The sequence below is a fragment of the Nomascus leucogenys genome, chromosome 8, assembly GCF_006542625.1.
Source record: "Nomascus leucogenys isolate Asia chromosome 8, Asia_NLE_v1, whole genome shotgun sequence".
In the NCBI taxonomy this organism is placed as follows: Eukaryota; Metazoa; Chordata; class Mammalia; order Primates; family Hylobatidae; genus Nomascus; species Nomascus leucogenys.
Window position 1 is genome coordinate 51,832,152 of NC_044388.1, and position 16,455 is coordinate 51,848,606.

Consider the following 16,455-nt stretch of genomic DNA (forward strand, 5'->3'; position numbering starts at 1 on the left):
TATAGAGTACCCGCTAGGCCCAGGGGCTGAGGATATATATTCGGGCCAGGACAGCAGGGGTGGGAAATGGGAAGGGAGGAAGAGGGAGCCAAGAAGGTCTGAAGGAGGCAACAGGATGGAGGGGTGGACTCTGGGCTGAAAGAAGAGCATGGGGGAACACAGAGCATTGTTTGGGAAATAAACAAATCGGAGGGTGGAGCTCTGAGGTCCCTGTGGGGATGGTGGGGATGGAGGCAGTAGAGGCAGGCAGAGACCCTGAAACCTACCACCCAGGCCCAACTTCATCTTAAAGGTCATGGAGAGCCACGGAGGATTTGAAGCAAGGGAGTGATAAAGAGCCACTCAGCTAGCGTCCAAGGACCAAAAACACTGGGATTTAGGGAAAAGGCACAGATAAGATCAGGTACCACAGGAGAGGGCCAGTCCAGCAGGTTGGGGAATGCACAGGCCTAGGGCTTCAGGGAACTATCCCGGGTGCAGATACAGATCAGAGCTGCCCTGCTCAGGGTGCATGCTGGAGCTCTGCTGCCATGGGCTGTACTGTCCCCTCAAAGCTCCAGCGATGAAGCTGTAACCCCCAGGACCTCAGAATGTGACTGTGTTTCAAGAGTGGGCTTTTAAGGAGGGTATTAAGGTCAAATGCAGCCATTAGGGTGGGCCCTGATCCAATTCGACTGGGGTCCCTATAAGACACACACAGAAGGAAGGATATATATTTGGGCCAGGACAGCAGGGGTGGGAAATGCGACACACACAGAGGGAAGACTGTGTGAGGACAGAGAAGACAGCCATGTATGAACCAAGGAGAGAGGCCTCAGGAGAAACCAACCCTGCTGAACCTTGGTCTTGGACTTCCAGCCTCCAGAACTGTAAGGAAATACATCTCTGCAGTTGAAGCCGCCCGTCTGTGGTACTCTGCAGCCCTAGAAACTTACCCAGGGAGGTCAGCTGAAATCCCTGAGCAGTTGTATGGGGTCCGGCATCAGGCAAGCCTGACAGCCCCTGTAGTGGAGAGACCACATGATGCTGGGCTGGGGCCTGTAGGAGGCAGGAGCACTGGGCACTGGGCAGAGAAGGCGCTTTGCAGGAGCTCAGACATGTCGAGAGGGAGAGGGCTGTGGCCCCCAGGTAGGACATGGCTGTGTTTTGTGATGGCGGCTTGTTCAGGCGGTTTTCAAGAGGCATTGAGTAACGTGGGTGTGTCCTGGAGGTCCAGCACCTCAGGGCCTGGCTTGAGGGGCTGTGGACAGACCCTTTGGGTGGACATGAGCCCTTCTCTCCTGGATCTCTCCCATCAAGTCCTAAAATCTCGTTCTTCTATCATTTCCTTACTTACAAAGTTCAGGAGACTCATTGTCTACTGGGGGAAAAAAATCAAGCTATGCTGAAGGCTGACTCTATGGCTTTGTAGGGGGGCCTTGCAGGATCAGGACCCATGCCCTCCTCTAGGCCACGTCCTCTCTGCACTCTGCACATGTGCCTTCCCCGCCTTCATCAGCTCCTCCCAGAAGAGGTCCTCTCTCAATCCTTTCCACTGCTCAAACCCAAGCCCTCCTTGGGGATGGCTCAGATGCCACAGCCCCCTGGGCTTCCCTGCCCACTGACGGAAGCGACTCCTCTGCACCCCTGCACCTTGTCCCGTTCTTGGGCCAAGACACCTCACGGTGCACTGCACCTGCCTTCCTGGGATGTGCTCGGTTCACCCCCACACCCTCAGCTCCCATTCCCTGCCCCGCTCGTCCTGTGCCACATGCCAGGGATATTCAATTTCCCAACCGTCTCCAGCTACGTGAGGAGCTCCCTTCTCCAGGGCAGGCACGATCTTCTACCCATCTGTGACACCAGCCCAGGGCAGATGTTCTGAGAGGAAGACAGGGACACTACGCAAGCGGCTGCAGCACTGCCTCTGAAGGGGAGGGCAGGGGAGGGATGGAGGGATTGTCCAGAACTGTCTTCAAGAAGAAGGGCATCACCCAAGTTCCCAGCTGCACATGCACCATAGCCAAGGGGTAGAGGTGACACAAGTGTCCGCCGATGGGTGAACAAACAAACAGAATGTAGTACAGGCACACAATAGCGTATTCCTCAGACTAAGGCAGGAGGGAAACGCACACACACGCTACCACATGGATGAGCCTTGAAGACATCACACGCTGAGGGACGTGAGCCAGTCACAGAAGGACAAATGCTGTGTCACTCTATTTATATGAGGTACCCGGAGTAAGCAAATTCGAAGAGGCAGAAGGTAGCATGGGGTTGCCAGAGGAGGGGAACAGGGAGCTGGGGTTTCATGGGGACAGTTTCAGTTTGGGAAGATGGAATCGTTCTGGAGATGGATGATGGCGCCGGCTGCACAACAATGAGGATGTACCTAATGCCACAGAACTGTACACTGAAAAATGGCTAAAACAGTACATTTTATAATTTACATAGTTTTACCACAATTACAAATAAAGACAGTTTTTAAAAAGAGTAGGACAAAGACTATCCGCTCACTGCAGACACTAAAATATATCCATTTGAGAACAGTAGAGGTCCTCAACACATAGCAATCAAGGGCGCCCAATTTGTAAAGCATCTTGTAAACACACGCAAAAGGCAGCTTTTCATCTAGTCTGGGAGGAAACACTCCACAGTGCAAATTCCGATGCTAAGTACATAACCCGTCCATAATACAATATGACCACTGGGGTGCTTGTGGTTGCTTTAAGCCAGCATTCTCTCCTTTGCACCTATTTTTAAAATGATTCTAAGAAATAAAGCATGACTGTCAGCTAGTTAAATTAAATTATATAAAGGACTGAGCCTCCTCCCCACTTTATAAAAAAAAAAAAAAAAAAAAAAAAAAACCAACACCTGATAAACACTTAACTAGCATTCCTATGACTTAACATCCTCAACCACACATCTCTGTGACTCAGCTCTTTGGTTCTCTGTTCAGATAAGTAAAGCAACTGTCTTAACTTTGAGAGGGCGGCATTTTCAGATGGAAGACTGCTCCCTGGCTCCTTCATGCCACCGCACACTTGAGCTAACCAAACATTCCAAACAAAATTGCTCAGGGCTTTGTAAAGCTGTTCCCCGGGAAAAGCAGACCCTCAAAAAGTGTGTTTTGCTTTTTACCAAAAGAAATCTAGAAAAAGATATGAAATACAGCGGAGGAGAGGCAGAGAAGTTCCTGAGAAATAAGGCAGACACACTGGGAAAGGCTTGGGGAGACCCTTGCCTAGCTCTGCAGTGGTGACAACACACTTTGTCCACAAGGGACTCTGCATTTTTATTTTCCACGGGGACCTGCAAATTATGTAGCTGGCCCTGACTAGAAGAAATGTTTGGAAAGCAGGACACTGGCCCTGTGTGAAGGAAGGGGTGGGAGTGACAATTGGCAACACTGTGTTGGTGACTGTCCAACGGCTCCTTCCAAGCTCCCTGGGTGATCTGGAGCTAATATCTAAGGCCATGTTTAATTATTCCTAGAAGAGAAGCTTCAGGAGGTGTGTTCCTGCTAATTCCACACTCAGCCCAAGTAGCCAGCAGGTGAGTTACATCCTGAGTTTCTGGGAGGGAAAAGAATACTTTTTTTAAAGCATTTAGTGGTTAAATCATCAATACTCAATTACCCTCAATTAATTGCCAGAAACATCTGCCTATAACCCCTTCCACCCCAGCCTGAAGAACAGCTGGAACCATATCCTGTCACACCGTTTGAAGGAGTCCCTAGCCCTGGGTAACCTCACTCCCTGCTCCAAAACCTCCTTTTCCTCACCCCAATCCATGCTGGGAATCAGATTTGCACCCAGGAAGCTGGAGTTGGACAGAGAGATGCTGGCCTCTGTGTTGGCCGTTGCTTGACCAGGGATCACATGAGCAAAAGCATCAGGCGAAGCCAGTTTGAAGCGAGAACCGAGCTCACTTCTGGAGAACAGGATGAGAAGATATAGCTCCTGAGTATCCTAAAAGACACTCCCACCCCACTTGGTGATCTCAGATCCCACCCGCCACCCCCTGCCCTGCATCTTTCCAAGAAATTCCTTTTATATTTTGTTAATGTAATTTAAACTTGTTTTAGTTACTTGTAGCCAAAAGAGACCCAAGAGAGGTCTGACAGGCTACAATACCATGCAGATGCCATGGGCAGGCGGTGCTGGCGGTGTCCTCTCCCAGCAATGGTTTATTTTAGCGGAATCCACTTCGTGCACTCAACAGCCCCTGCCCTTTCCTAGACAAATAGGCCCTTGTCAATCTCTAAGTCACTTGTGCGGAGGGAGATCTGCCCATCAACAGTGACCAAAAGAATAAAACAACTAAACCCCAGCCTGCAGAAGATTAAGGTTTTTACAATACTGAGGTCAAAGTCCATGGCCTCCCATAAAATCTCAGCTGCAAGTCGGAAGGGCCTTTCTCCAGTTTTCAACTTGCCCCTACATTTGCTCTCTGAGCTCTGCTGCTATGAGCTCAAAGTCATCATCAACTCTTCTCTCAAATTCCACTCTGTCTGAGCCATATTTTCACGCAGCACACCCAAACCAGGCTTTCAAACACATGAAGCTCATCTTCCACTAAAGGGCATAAACTCAGATTTCCGGCCCAAGAACTCCAGGAGGCAGTGAAGTGCCAGGCAGAGCCCCACTCTCCCGGCCTTGGCTAACCAGGTCTTGGCTACCCAGGAAGGTCCCCTCCTTTCTGATCCTGGCCTCTCTCTGAGCCCTGTGGCCCAGTGACCTGTTTTGTTTTCAGGTTGGAACTCGGCACATAAACAAACCCTGTGGAGGGTGCTTTTTGGTGGGGCTCCTCCCATCGCCCTGGATGCAGGCTTCCTGTCTGAAGGGCATACCTGGCTCTGAACGTCATTGGTTTCTGGGCGAAGGCGGCAGACACCTGGCAGCACCCAAGGAATAAATCGCCCTTCCAGGTGTGGCCTTCAGCTCCCCCCCTTCAAAGCGCTTCTCAGATGACTCATCCGGGTCATCCTCATCCCACCAAGGGGAGGAAGAAAGGCACCTGAGGCTTCCAGGGTGGGGGCTGTTTGTCAGGCACATGGGGGTGGGGCACGCTTCCCAGTGTTCTGCCTCTGTTCTCACAATGGCCCTCAAGGTCAGGCAGCACTGACCCCATTCTACCCTTGAGGAAACAGGTGCAGTAACGCTCCAGGAGACAGACCCATGACAAGTGGCAGTCAGGGCTTCAAGCCAGGCCTGCCACTCTTGCCTTTTTTTTTTTTTTTTGAGACAGAGTCTCACTGTGTCCCCCAGGATGGAGTGCAATTGTGCCATCTCAGCTCACTGCAACTTCCGCCTCCCAGGTTCAAGCGATTCTCCTGCCTCAGCCTCCTGAGTAGCTGGGATTACAGGCATGTACCACCGCACCCGGCTAATTTTTGTATTTTTAGTACAGACAGGGTTTCACCATGTTGGCCAGGCTGGTCTTGAACTCCTGACCTCAGATGATCCACCCACCTCGGCCTCCCAAAGTGCTGAGATTACAGGCATGAGCCACCACGCCCGGCCACTCTTGCCCTTTTCATGACGTCAAGGTCAGGTGAATTCAGACATTTATGGTGTTGACCTCATAAAGTCAAAGACCCTCAGGAGGGGAAAGAGACAGACATCCTTCAAACCAGGGTCCAAGACAGAGAGTAGAGAAATCTGCCCAGAGAGGTGTCCTGCAGAAGTCCACCCACGCAAAGCCACAGCAGAACTGTCCAGAAACCCAAAAATAGAGCAACCACCATTCTCAAGCACAATGGGAGGGTCACCTCTGAAAGGCCAGCGCCAGGGAGAAGTCACAAAGGGTGGGAGCCCCTACCAGCCCTTCCCAGCCCCTCTCCCATGGTAAGGGCCACTCTGGGGCAGAGGATAAGGAGAACTGGATTCAAACCCTAATAGGCTGTGGCTTTGGACAAGCCAATGGCCCTCCAGCTCAGCCTTCTCATCTAAACTGAAGGCTTGGACTAGATAATCATATTAAACATTGCCATGCCCAGGACAATCTTTTACCTAGACTAAGCAATTAGCAAAGGCAGAGCTGGCTGAATTTGAAGGCAAATTCTAGCCCTATGGTTTCACATATCTGGGTCTTTCAGCTGTGTGGAAATTTAATTAGCATCCTCCCTTGTTGAGTAGGAGGGCAAGAGAAAATGGCAGAACACTCCAAAGGCCCCGTGTTTTCTGTCGACAGCCCTGGAAACAGGCTCAGGCCCCCTTGTCTGGCCTCTGAGCTTCCAGTAGGACTTCCCACCATTCATCCCCAGGACCCCTGCACAGGCCAGCATGTCTGCTTCCCAAACAGGCTCAGTTTCCTCCAGAACCTCTGGTCAGGCTGCCTTTCCCTGTCAAAAGCTCTCCTCCCTCCCCTCTGCCTACGGGTGGCTGCAGAGCCCCAAGTCTTCATAGTACGTGCAGTGTTTGGGCCCAGGCCCTCGTCTCACTCCACATGCCCTCCATGGAAGCCCTCCACTCCCAAGACCTCACCTCGGGTGGCTAAGGGCATCTCCTTGGTATCTCCCGAGAGTGTCTGCCTCCCCGTCAGCCCTGGGATAACTCAGCATCTTCTACAGGACTCACCGGCTTTCTCCTGTGCACTCAGCACAGCCTCCCCTCCCCACCACACAAGATCTCACTGCAGCCAGAGAGGTCTTTTCAAAAATATGAATTCTGACTGCATCATATCCCTTATCCCACTTAATATTCTCATGGTTTTCCTTTGCTCTGAAATTAGAGGAAAAGTTCTTAGCACGGTTTATAAGCCATCGCCACCCCCCCTTCCCATATCGATTGCTATCAATTCCAGGTGCTGCATGCCACAGGGCCTTTGCAAATGCCATTTGCACTCTCTGGAAAACACACACATCTCTCCTCTTTTGCCTCTCTCTCTATCTCCTTCTCAAACCTCAGCTCTCATCTCAGATGTCACTTTCTTACACAGACCAGTCTGTCCAGGTCAGGGTTTTGTTGTTGTTGTTGTTCTAGTCTCTCAATTCCCTTTCTTTCTACACACTTAACTCAGTTTGTAATTAAAAGATTCTTACTTGATCAGTTTGGGTGTGCCTTCCCCAGAAGTCTCTAAGCTCTACTGAAGCTGAGCTGTCTACTTTCACATATCATTGTGTCCCCAACACATAGCACAGTGCTCAGCTCAGAACAGGCACTCAAATCTGTGAAAAGGAGGAGAGAGGAAATAAACTTTTTTCTCTTTCTTTTTTTTTGAGACGGAGTCTCTCTCTGTCACCCAGGTTGGAGTGCAGTGGCGCGATCTCGGCTCACTGCAAGCTCCGCCTCCCGAGTTCACACCATTCTCTTGCCTCAGCCTCCCGAGTAGCTGGGACTACAGGCGCCCGCCACCACACCCAGATAATTATTCGCATTTTTAGTAGAGACAGGGTTTCACTGTGTTAGCCAGGATGGTCTCTATCTCCTGACCTCGTGATCTGCCCACCTCAGCCTCCCAAAGTGCTGGGATTACATGCATGAGCCACCGCACCTGGCCTCTTTTTTTTTTTTTTTTTTTTTTGAGATAGATAGAGTCTCACTCTGTTGCCCAGACTGGAGTGCAATGGCACAATCTTGGCTCACTGCAACCTTCGCCTCCTGGGTTTAAGCGATTCTCCTGCCTCAGCCTCCTGAGTAGCTGAATTACAGGCACCCACCACCATGCCCAGCTAATTTTTGTATATTTAGTAGAGGCGGGGTTTCACCATGTTGGTCAGGCTGGTCTCAAACTCCTGACCTCAGGTGATCCACCTCCCTCGGTCTCCCAAACTGCTGGGATTACAGGCATGAGCCACTGCACCAGGCCAAAAAAAATTTTTTTCAAGTGGCCCAGGGTCACACTCATTAGTGTGATAAATGTTTAACAACTGGCTCTATGAAGAAAAAAAAAAAAACCCTGATCTATACTGTTTGCCAATTCCTGTGGTGTAAATGCTCCCACCATGGTGAATTTCAAGCTGCCAGCATGACATTACTGAGCGTGAAAAGACATGTGCAGCGGGTTCAGAGTCAGTAGAAGCCAAGCTGACTCCCACACACCACCAGTTTGTGGCAATCTCAGGACAAAGATTCAGAAAGTCTACCATGTTTTTAAATGACACCAACTTTTGACTCAATCCTACCTTGGGCTAAAGGCCAAAATAAAGGCAACCTGCAAAAAATGTTACTGACAGAGAGGGAGAGGAAGAGGGAGAGGGAGAGATTTGCAGATGGTTCAGAACAGGAGATGAAGAAGGAAAGGTAGACCTATGACCTGGGAAGACTGCTATCTCCCAAACAGGTGGAAAGGCTGCTTAACAGCTGGTTAGCCTCTAATCCTGACATTAATAAGGGCTACTGCCAAATTAAATATTTAGGATGTTGTTACGAGCAAGTCAAAGTCTGCATGAAATGCTGGTTATATCCTCTGACCTTTCTAGCAATTTATCCTAATAGCTCAGAAAAGCAAAACAGGTATCTCCAACCCCAAAATAAAGAAGTTATAAGATCATAAAAATATTAGAAGAAAACATAGGATTTCCCCCCAGTCTTCCAGGAATCTTCCAAGCCTTAAATCTAACATAAGAAATCATAAAAAAGAAGATTAATTCATACAACTCTAACCAAACCATAAGTTTCTATGTAACAAAAATATCATTTACAAAATTTAAAAAACCCAACAGCAAACTCGAGGAAAATGGTTACAAGTCATCTAGAAGGGTTAATTTACATCATACATCAAGTGTACCTATAAATACATAAGAAAATAATGCTTCTCACAGCATATACACACACATAAAGGCAAAGGAAATGAAGAGACAGTTCAAAGAACAGGAAATATAGATGGCTCTAAAACTTTCAAAAAGATGTTTAACTTCCCTCATAACAAGAGAAATGCAAATCACAACAACCACCAAATATAATTTTTTTGCACATCAGACTAGAAAATATGTAAAGATTTGATAACCCCCTGGGTCAGGGAGGGTGTAGGGAACAGGACCACACACATTATTAGTATAATTGTACATATCTAAGATTTCTACAGAAAACACTCTGACAGTACCTATTAACATAAAAATGCGTCCTACTTTGACCCTCCCACTTCTAAAAATTTCTTACACACGTGCAAATGTCTGTGCATGCCAAGATTTTGTGATATATTGTGAATATAACAGCAAAGACTGGAGACAAACTCAATGCTTCCTCGGTAAGTGATTAGTTAAATAAATGGCAGTCCAGTCTGACAATGGAATACTATGCAGACATAAAGAAGAATGAGTATCTCTATGTACTGATGTATTCATCTCCAGCATAAGTGAAAAAACAGTGTTTAGGATACGCTAGTGTTTCTGAGACAAAATATGTAAATGAAAGTAGAACATTTCTGGAAGGGGATGTGAGAAACTGGTAACCATGGTTGCTTCTGAAGAGGGAAACTGGGGGCAGAGACAGAAAGAAATGTTACTTTTATGCTATGCTTTCTGTATGATGTACATGTATTACCTACTATAGTCAATTTTTAAAAATAGATATGCATGAAGATATCCACTGTTGTTGCATATACTAGACAAACGCCACCACTGGGATGACCTCATGGTAGTCAGTTCGGTATTTTATTTTATTATTTTTTTTGAGATGGAGTCTCACTCTGTTGCCCAGGCTGGAGTGCAGTGGAGTGATCTCGGCTCACCGCAACCTCCGCCTCCCAGGTTCAAGCGATTCTCCTGCCTCAGCCTCCCGAGTAGCTGGGAATACAGACGTGAACCACCATGCCCGGCTAATTTTTGTATTTTTAGTAGAGATGGGGTTTCACTATGTTGGCCAGGCTGGTCTGGAACTCCTGACCTCGTGATCCGCCTCAGCCTCCCAAAGTGCTGGCATTACAGGCGTGAGCCACTGTGCCCAGCCGTCAGTTCAGTATTAGGAAAAGAATTTAAGAACTTTTAATAAATCAGCAAAAATACCATGCATTTAAAATGTTTCGGAAGAACTGGACAAATTCTTTTGATAAGGTGTCAAGAAAATAGTAGATTCCATTAAATGAACACTTTGATTAGAACTGTAAAAACAGGTTTGTGTGTAAGGCATTTCAAAAGTGAAGACTAGTTATCATATGATAACTAGGATCATGGAATCGTGGGCTATTTTTAAAAGTGTTACTGTTGCAATGATATCATTATTTCTAGTCTTAATTGAATTGTACTTAAAGTCACTTTAAATAACTTCTACTCTTTAGCCCTAGAGAAAGGATACAAATTACTTCCCAGGATATTTAAGCAACTTTCAGGATAAAGGTCAGAAATCTTTGCAAATTCACGAGAACAGAGGAAATGCTACCAGAAGACTGGAGGTGGACAAACATCCTACCCTTCAAATACAGGAAAAACGGGCCAAGTTCAGCTGGCATTGATTATTGGCAAAAATTCTAGAGATTACTCAAGAAAGTGCTGAGTATTAGAAACCAACAGATTCAGTCAGAACAATGCCGGATACACTGTGCAAATTATTATTATTTTTTGAGACAGGGTCTCACTCTGTCGCCCAGACTGGAGTGCAGCGGTGTGATCTCGCTCAGTGCAACCTCTCACTCCCAGGCTCGAGTGACTCTCCTGCCTCAGCCTCCTTAGTAGCTGGGATTAGAGGCACGCGCCACCACACCTAGCTAATTTTTCTATTTTTAGTAGAGATGAGGGTTCACCATGTTGGCCAGGCTGGTCTCGAACTCCTAATCTCAAATGATCCACCCACCTAGGCCTCCCAAAGTGCTGGGATTACAGGCGTGAGCCACGGCACCCAGCCTGTGGAAATCATCAATAGCAATATTTGAAGTCCATGGAGCCTTTGTTTTTTTGTTTTGTTTTGTTTTAACTTTGTTGACTAAGATCTCAGAAGTATCTGAGAACTTGGGCTGCGCAGGGAGTGCTGGTGTGGGAGAAGCAAGCCAACTGAGCTGAGCGGCAGACCTGTTTGTCCTTAGTTCCCCAAAACTTGCTGTCTATGTGACTTGGAAGGGATATGATTCTTTTCTGCAAGGCACTGACAATACCTTACAACAGAGCTGGGAGATAAAATGCAGAGCTTGTGAAAGTCATCAGAAAGTTGAACACAGATGGTCCCCGACTTAAAACGGTTCAACTTGACGATTTTTTGACTTGATGATGGTGTGAACACGATACACATTCAGTAGAAACTGTATCGATAAGGGCTGCTTTATTCACCAGAAGCGAAAAACACAATGGTTGTGTATCTGGAGTACACAACCATTCTCCTTTTCACTTTCAGTACAGTATTCCGTAAGTCACATGAGATATTCAACGCATTATAAAATAGACTTTGTGTGAGATGATTCTGCCCAACTGTGGACTAATGTGAGTGTTCTGAGCACATCTAAGGTAGGCTGGGCTAGGCCAGCATATTCAATAGGTTAGGTGTATTAAATGTATTTTCCACTTTCAATATTTCCAACTGATGAGGGGTTTATCTGGACACAAGACACAACCCCATCCTAAGCAGAGGAGCATCTGTACCTGGCTCTTGTACAGAACACATGGCACACTCAAATGTGTGTTCACTGACTGAAAATCCATGATTATCACTTGCCATTAGTCTGGCTGGTGGCTCACACCTATAATCCTAACACTTTGGGAAGCTGGGGCAGAAGGACCGCTTGAGGCCAGGAGTTCAAGACCAGCCTGGGCAATATAGCAAGACCACCATCTCTACAAAAATAATAAAATAAAAATGAGCCAGGTGTGGTGGTGCATGCGTGTAGTCCCAGCTACTCAGGAGGCTGAGGCAGAAAGATCACTTAAGCCTGGGAGGTGGAGGCTTCAGAGAGCTGTGATCGTACCACTGTACTCCAGCCTGGGCAACAGAGCCAGACACTGTCTCAAAAAAAAAAAAAAAAAAAAAAGACTAGAGACTGGCCTTGGGTTATTATTCTTAATCAAAGAAAATAATGTATATGAAATGTTTTATAAACTATAAAGGGCTGCACAAAAGAAAGTGACATTAGTGTTGTCATTATTTTGAACGCATTGCAGATTCTGCAATACAAATTCTGGTACCGAGAACAAATACCAAGGCCAAGGCAAAAAATAAAAACAAAAAGATCCTAACAGGAGAGATCTAGAAACTCAAAATTATGAAGATGAAACCTAAGTCATGGTCACGCTGCATGAGCCTAAAACTGAAAAAATCCTGACTTCATCCACCACTCCCAGGAAAACAACGTTGGGGGATTGGTGATCACGGTCTGGAAGCAGAAGTATGTCATGTCTAGTTTAAGCCTAATGCATCAACTCTAGATTGCAGTAAGGGAAGGACAGTATCCATCAATCCCCTCTTTGGGTTAGAACACACAGGGCCTGGCTGGGTTGCATTCTGGGTACCATGCATAAGAGACACACATGCCAACCAGAGCGATAAATATGGCAAATTTTTGCACGTATGGAATAGCTTAAGTACTGTAGACTTTTCAGCCAGGAAAGAAGCTATTGAAAACACATCTTATTTAAGAAATAATTTAAAAAAATTATTCTGAGGAGCAAGTGGCACAAATAGGCATGAGTTGACCTGAGTTTTATTTTCCAAAAAGTGTGGTTTCCTGCAAGGAAGAGCAACTACAGGATGGGCTAGCTGCCTTGTTAACAAAGCACTCCCTTCCCATCAATGGAAGTGTTCAAACTAGGATGGATAACTTCATGTCAGAGATATCATGCAGAAGGCGAGAGAGGCTGGTCAGCCCTAAGATCCCTTTTAACTACAATAACCTGGGATTCTAACTGGCTTGACAGTTTCACGTGTGTAGGTAGGTGCTAGGATACCAGCAGCCACATGAGAAAGAGGTCCAGAACTGTGCCTGGTGGCTCTTCTGTCTTCCTCTCCCTATCTGGCACCTAGGGACAGAATAGTGCATATTTTGCAGGGCACACACATGCTAAAGGATACATGCTAAATACAGGATACATGCTGAAGACAGCATGAGGCTTATTTGCAAGGGAAAGATCATGGAACAGAGCAGGAAAGAGGCACAAAAGACAGCTTCTCAAACCCTGAGCTTTTATCCGCTGAGAGAAGGCAAAGGCTCCTTCCACTTCTGCTTCGACTTGGGATGTGGGCTGACAAGCACCTGACCCCTAGAACTCCTGCACTCATCATAGTGTACATCCCACATCTGTGCATCTGATACAGTATTCAACGTACACAGCAGCACAGGAAAAGTCTGCCTTCCAACATGCCAAAATGTGCTTGAAAAGCTCTTTGAAGCATTTGTTATGTGCTTGAAACACACAGAACACTGGGAAGGCAGTCCTTTATTTAGATCTTTTTTTTGTCTGTGAAAATCAATATGTCCTTTCTAGGCTTTACCGTATAAGAAAATGTGTGTCTAATTATTGTTCCCAGGTTTCCCCTCTCAGTCTGGCCCAGTAACTGCAACGTGTCATCAAGCATCACCCAAAACATGCCACACACATGAGTGCTGTCTGTGACCCTCTCGAGTGCTAATTTAGAAAAACTGCCCAGCTCTCCAATATGCCTCCATAGTCTGCTTTTAAGAACTATTTTTGTTCTCTCCTCCCACCATGCATGGCTGAGTGTGAATAGCTGTTTCCTGAGTCCTCACTGCCAAGGTAATGGCACACTATCCCACCTCATCACTTTCAAGTTCACCTCTACTTTGACCCCAGGACACAGCGCTCTTCACACATACTCACTTTGATACATTATTCTCCCTCTGCTCTAGAAAGGTACTTAAAATACTTAACAATGTTGCCAAATCCTCAGTCTGTCAGACATACACAGTGATTTAAATAGTCATTGTTCTTAATTTTTCTGTGCTGCTAAACCAAAAAAGAAATATTGCCCTCCGTGAAGGGAAAACAGTCACAGAAACACCTTTACAAAGCAGGGGGTAGGAGGTGGGTGGGATCAAGGTGAACCCAGCTAGAAGGACCTTCCCCATTACCGTGCAGGGCAGCAGGGGCAGCTCAGTCAGACAGTTCCCACAGGACAGGGCATTTCTGGCCAGGTTGGTACAAGATTAAAACAATGATTATGATGATGTAAGAGTTTCATCTTACACATCCATGAGCTACAACTGTTAACCACCGGGGTGGGGGGAGGTTACATGCACATTGACTATTTAAAACTGTCCAATTTCATACATTTCGACAAAGCATTTAAAACTCTGCCAGAACTGCCCAGAATGGGTAGGGGGTAGGGTGGGGGAGAGTCTATATTTACTTTAAAATGTGAATTAATTAGTTTAGACACAGGGAGCAAAACTACAAATGTCTTGATATCTCCTATATGTTAAGAATAAAATTATAGCTGTCTAGGGGCATTGAGTGTCCACTATTGCCCACTCTGTGTTTAGGCCTTCACACTTGTCTCACAACTCCCTTCTGCTACATTTCACACCATGCAATACCTCTGCAAGGGCGCTTTAGCTACAGGACTCAGGGGACAAGGTGCATGTTTCAGCTAAAGCACACCCCCATTCTCAGTGCCTCAGCCCAAAGCAGCTGCTGTGTAAGAGCGGTGACGGCCGGGGAACACCCAAATGACATATTCTCCGCGTCCTTCCTATACTGTAGTGATGTTTACTGAAGTGCTGAGAAAACACTGGAGGAGACACTGGGGTAGCAAACTCTAAAGTCAGATATCTTTGGGGAGGACTAAGCATGGGCTGCGGGTTGGGGATGTGCAGGAGTCTTTGCTTCCCTGGCTCTCCAGTTCTTTAGTGGGCTTTACCTGTGTCAAAATCAAGTGCGAGATGGGAGACTCAGGGACAACTAGCCGGGCAGAACAGGGCTGTGGTCCCGACTCCCCCAGCAGACCTTGAACCACGCCAGTCCGACTCCTCCAGAGCGGGCTGGTGACAGGTCAGCTGCCTCGCCCCGAGGGTGGGGGAAGGGCGCGCTTTCCATCCGCGTACTGGGACAGGAGTTTGGGTGCAAACTAGTAAAGGCAATGGTGCTCCCTTTACACCCAAGTAAAGGCATGTGGTTTGGAGGACGGAAGGAGATTAAGCCAGTGCAGAATGCCCGTACACACACTCTAGCACCACCACTTTGGGGACTTCGGGTCTCCTGCTGGCTCGGGCTTGGACCTCGGTCTGCAGGGAGAGGGTTGGAGGCACTGGGCGGCCGCGGCCCTTACCTTGCTGACCACGTTCTGGACGAGGCCGGCGCGGATGCCGTAGTCCCACGCGTGGCAGTCACAGTTGGAGGCGTTGTCCCCCTTGTCCGGAGGGGATGGCAGGGGTGGTGTGTCGCCTCCGTCCGCGCCGCTGCTGTTGCTCCGGTTGCCCGCAGCCTCCCAGGGGGCAGTGGAGAAGGGGGTGGTGGGGAGGCTGGTCCAGTTGCCCATGTCCCCGCCCCGGCCTGTGGTGGTGACCCCTGCCAGCTCGGTGCCTTTGCCGGCCCCGCGGCACCAGAAGTTGGGCTGGTCCAGGAGGAACGAGTCCGAGAACTGGCTGAAGCCGATGAACAGCGCCGGGATCCAGGTGAGCAGCACGAGGGTCTTCTGGTAGCCCCCGCCCAGGCCCCCGAGGAAGGGCAGCACCGACCCGTCATAGTCCAGCAACAAGAGGCTCGGGGCCGCAGCCGCCGAGCAGCAGCTCGGGTGCGGGCCGCCTCCAGGATGCAGTGGGGGCAGCGGCTGGATCTCCGCGGCGCCGCCGCCGGGGCCCGCGCGTCCCCCGAGGGGCGCCGAGGCCGCCGCGTCCCCGGGCGGCAGGGAGCCGTTCTCCTCGGCCGGGGCCGGCTGCCGCCCGGGCCCGCCGCCCGCCGCCTCGCGCCGCCGGTCTATGGCCATGGCCCGGGCCCGCGGCTCCCGCAGAGGCGCATAGAGCGCGGCGGAGGCTCCGCGGGCGCCCCGGGCACAGCGCGCCGGGCCAGGCGCCTGCAGCCGCTGCCGCCGAGGAGGGCCCGCGGCTCCAGAGAGAGCGCTCGGCGGCTCCGGGTGCGTCAGGCCGCCCCCATGTCACCCGCCGGACCCCGCGCCCCGGGCGCTGCGGCCCCGCTCGGGCGCCGGGCAGAGGCGGGCAGAGGCCGGCCGGGCCCTCAGCCGCCGCGGCTCATCGGTTCCTCGGCCCGGGCGCCGGCCGCCGAGCCCGCCGCTCTCCGCTGCTCCGCGCCGGACGCGGCAGGAGGAGGAGGAGCCGGCGCCGCGCCCGGCCCGCGCCCTTGCCGGCGGTTCAGGGCCCTGCGGGCGGCGGTGCGGGCGGCAGTGCGGGCAACGGCTGCTGCTCCCGGGGTGGCCGCGCTGTATTTCTCCGACTTCGGGCGCCTCCCGGAAGCCGCGAGCTCGGGACCCAGCCTGCCGAGCCGGCCGCGCTCTCCAGCTCCTGGAGCCGGCCCCACTCCTCCTCCTCCTTCTCCTCCTCCTCCCCCTCCTCCCTGCCCCCGGCCCGCCCCCTCTCCCCCCGCCGAGGTGGAGGTAACCGCGGCACCTGCTGCGCTCGACTCCTGCTCGCGAGCGC

The 16,455-nt window shown here is 49.5% G+C and overlaps 1 protein-coding gene across 3 annotated transcripts in view; it reads right to left on the reverse strand.

The window, feature by feature from the left end:
* Positions 1–15,866, reverse strand: part of SLC22A23 (solute carrier family 22 member 23) — a 186,495-nt gene extending 170,629 nt beyond the window's left edge. For 2 of the 3 annotated variants that reach the window (XM_030817249.1, XM_030817248.1), the window contains exon 1: positions 15,132–15,866. In XM_030817249.1, the coding sequence (XP_030673109.1) occupies positions 15,132–15,788 (657 nt within the window). In that variant the 5' untranslated portion in view covers positions 15,789–15,866. The remainder of the gene's footprint in view (positions 1–15,131) is intronic. The other variant, XM_012508891.2, reaches the window with a different exon arrangement.
* Positions 15,867–16,455: the final 589 nt, after the last annotated feature.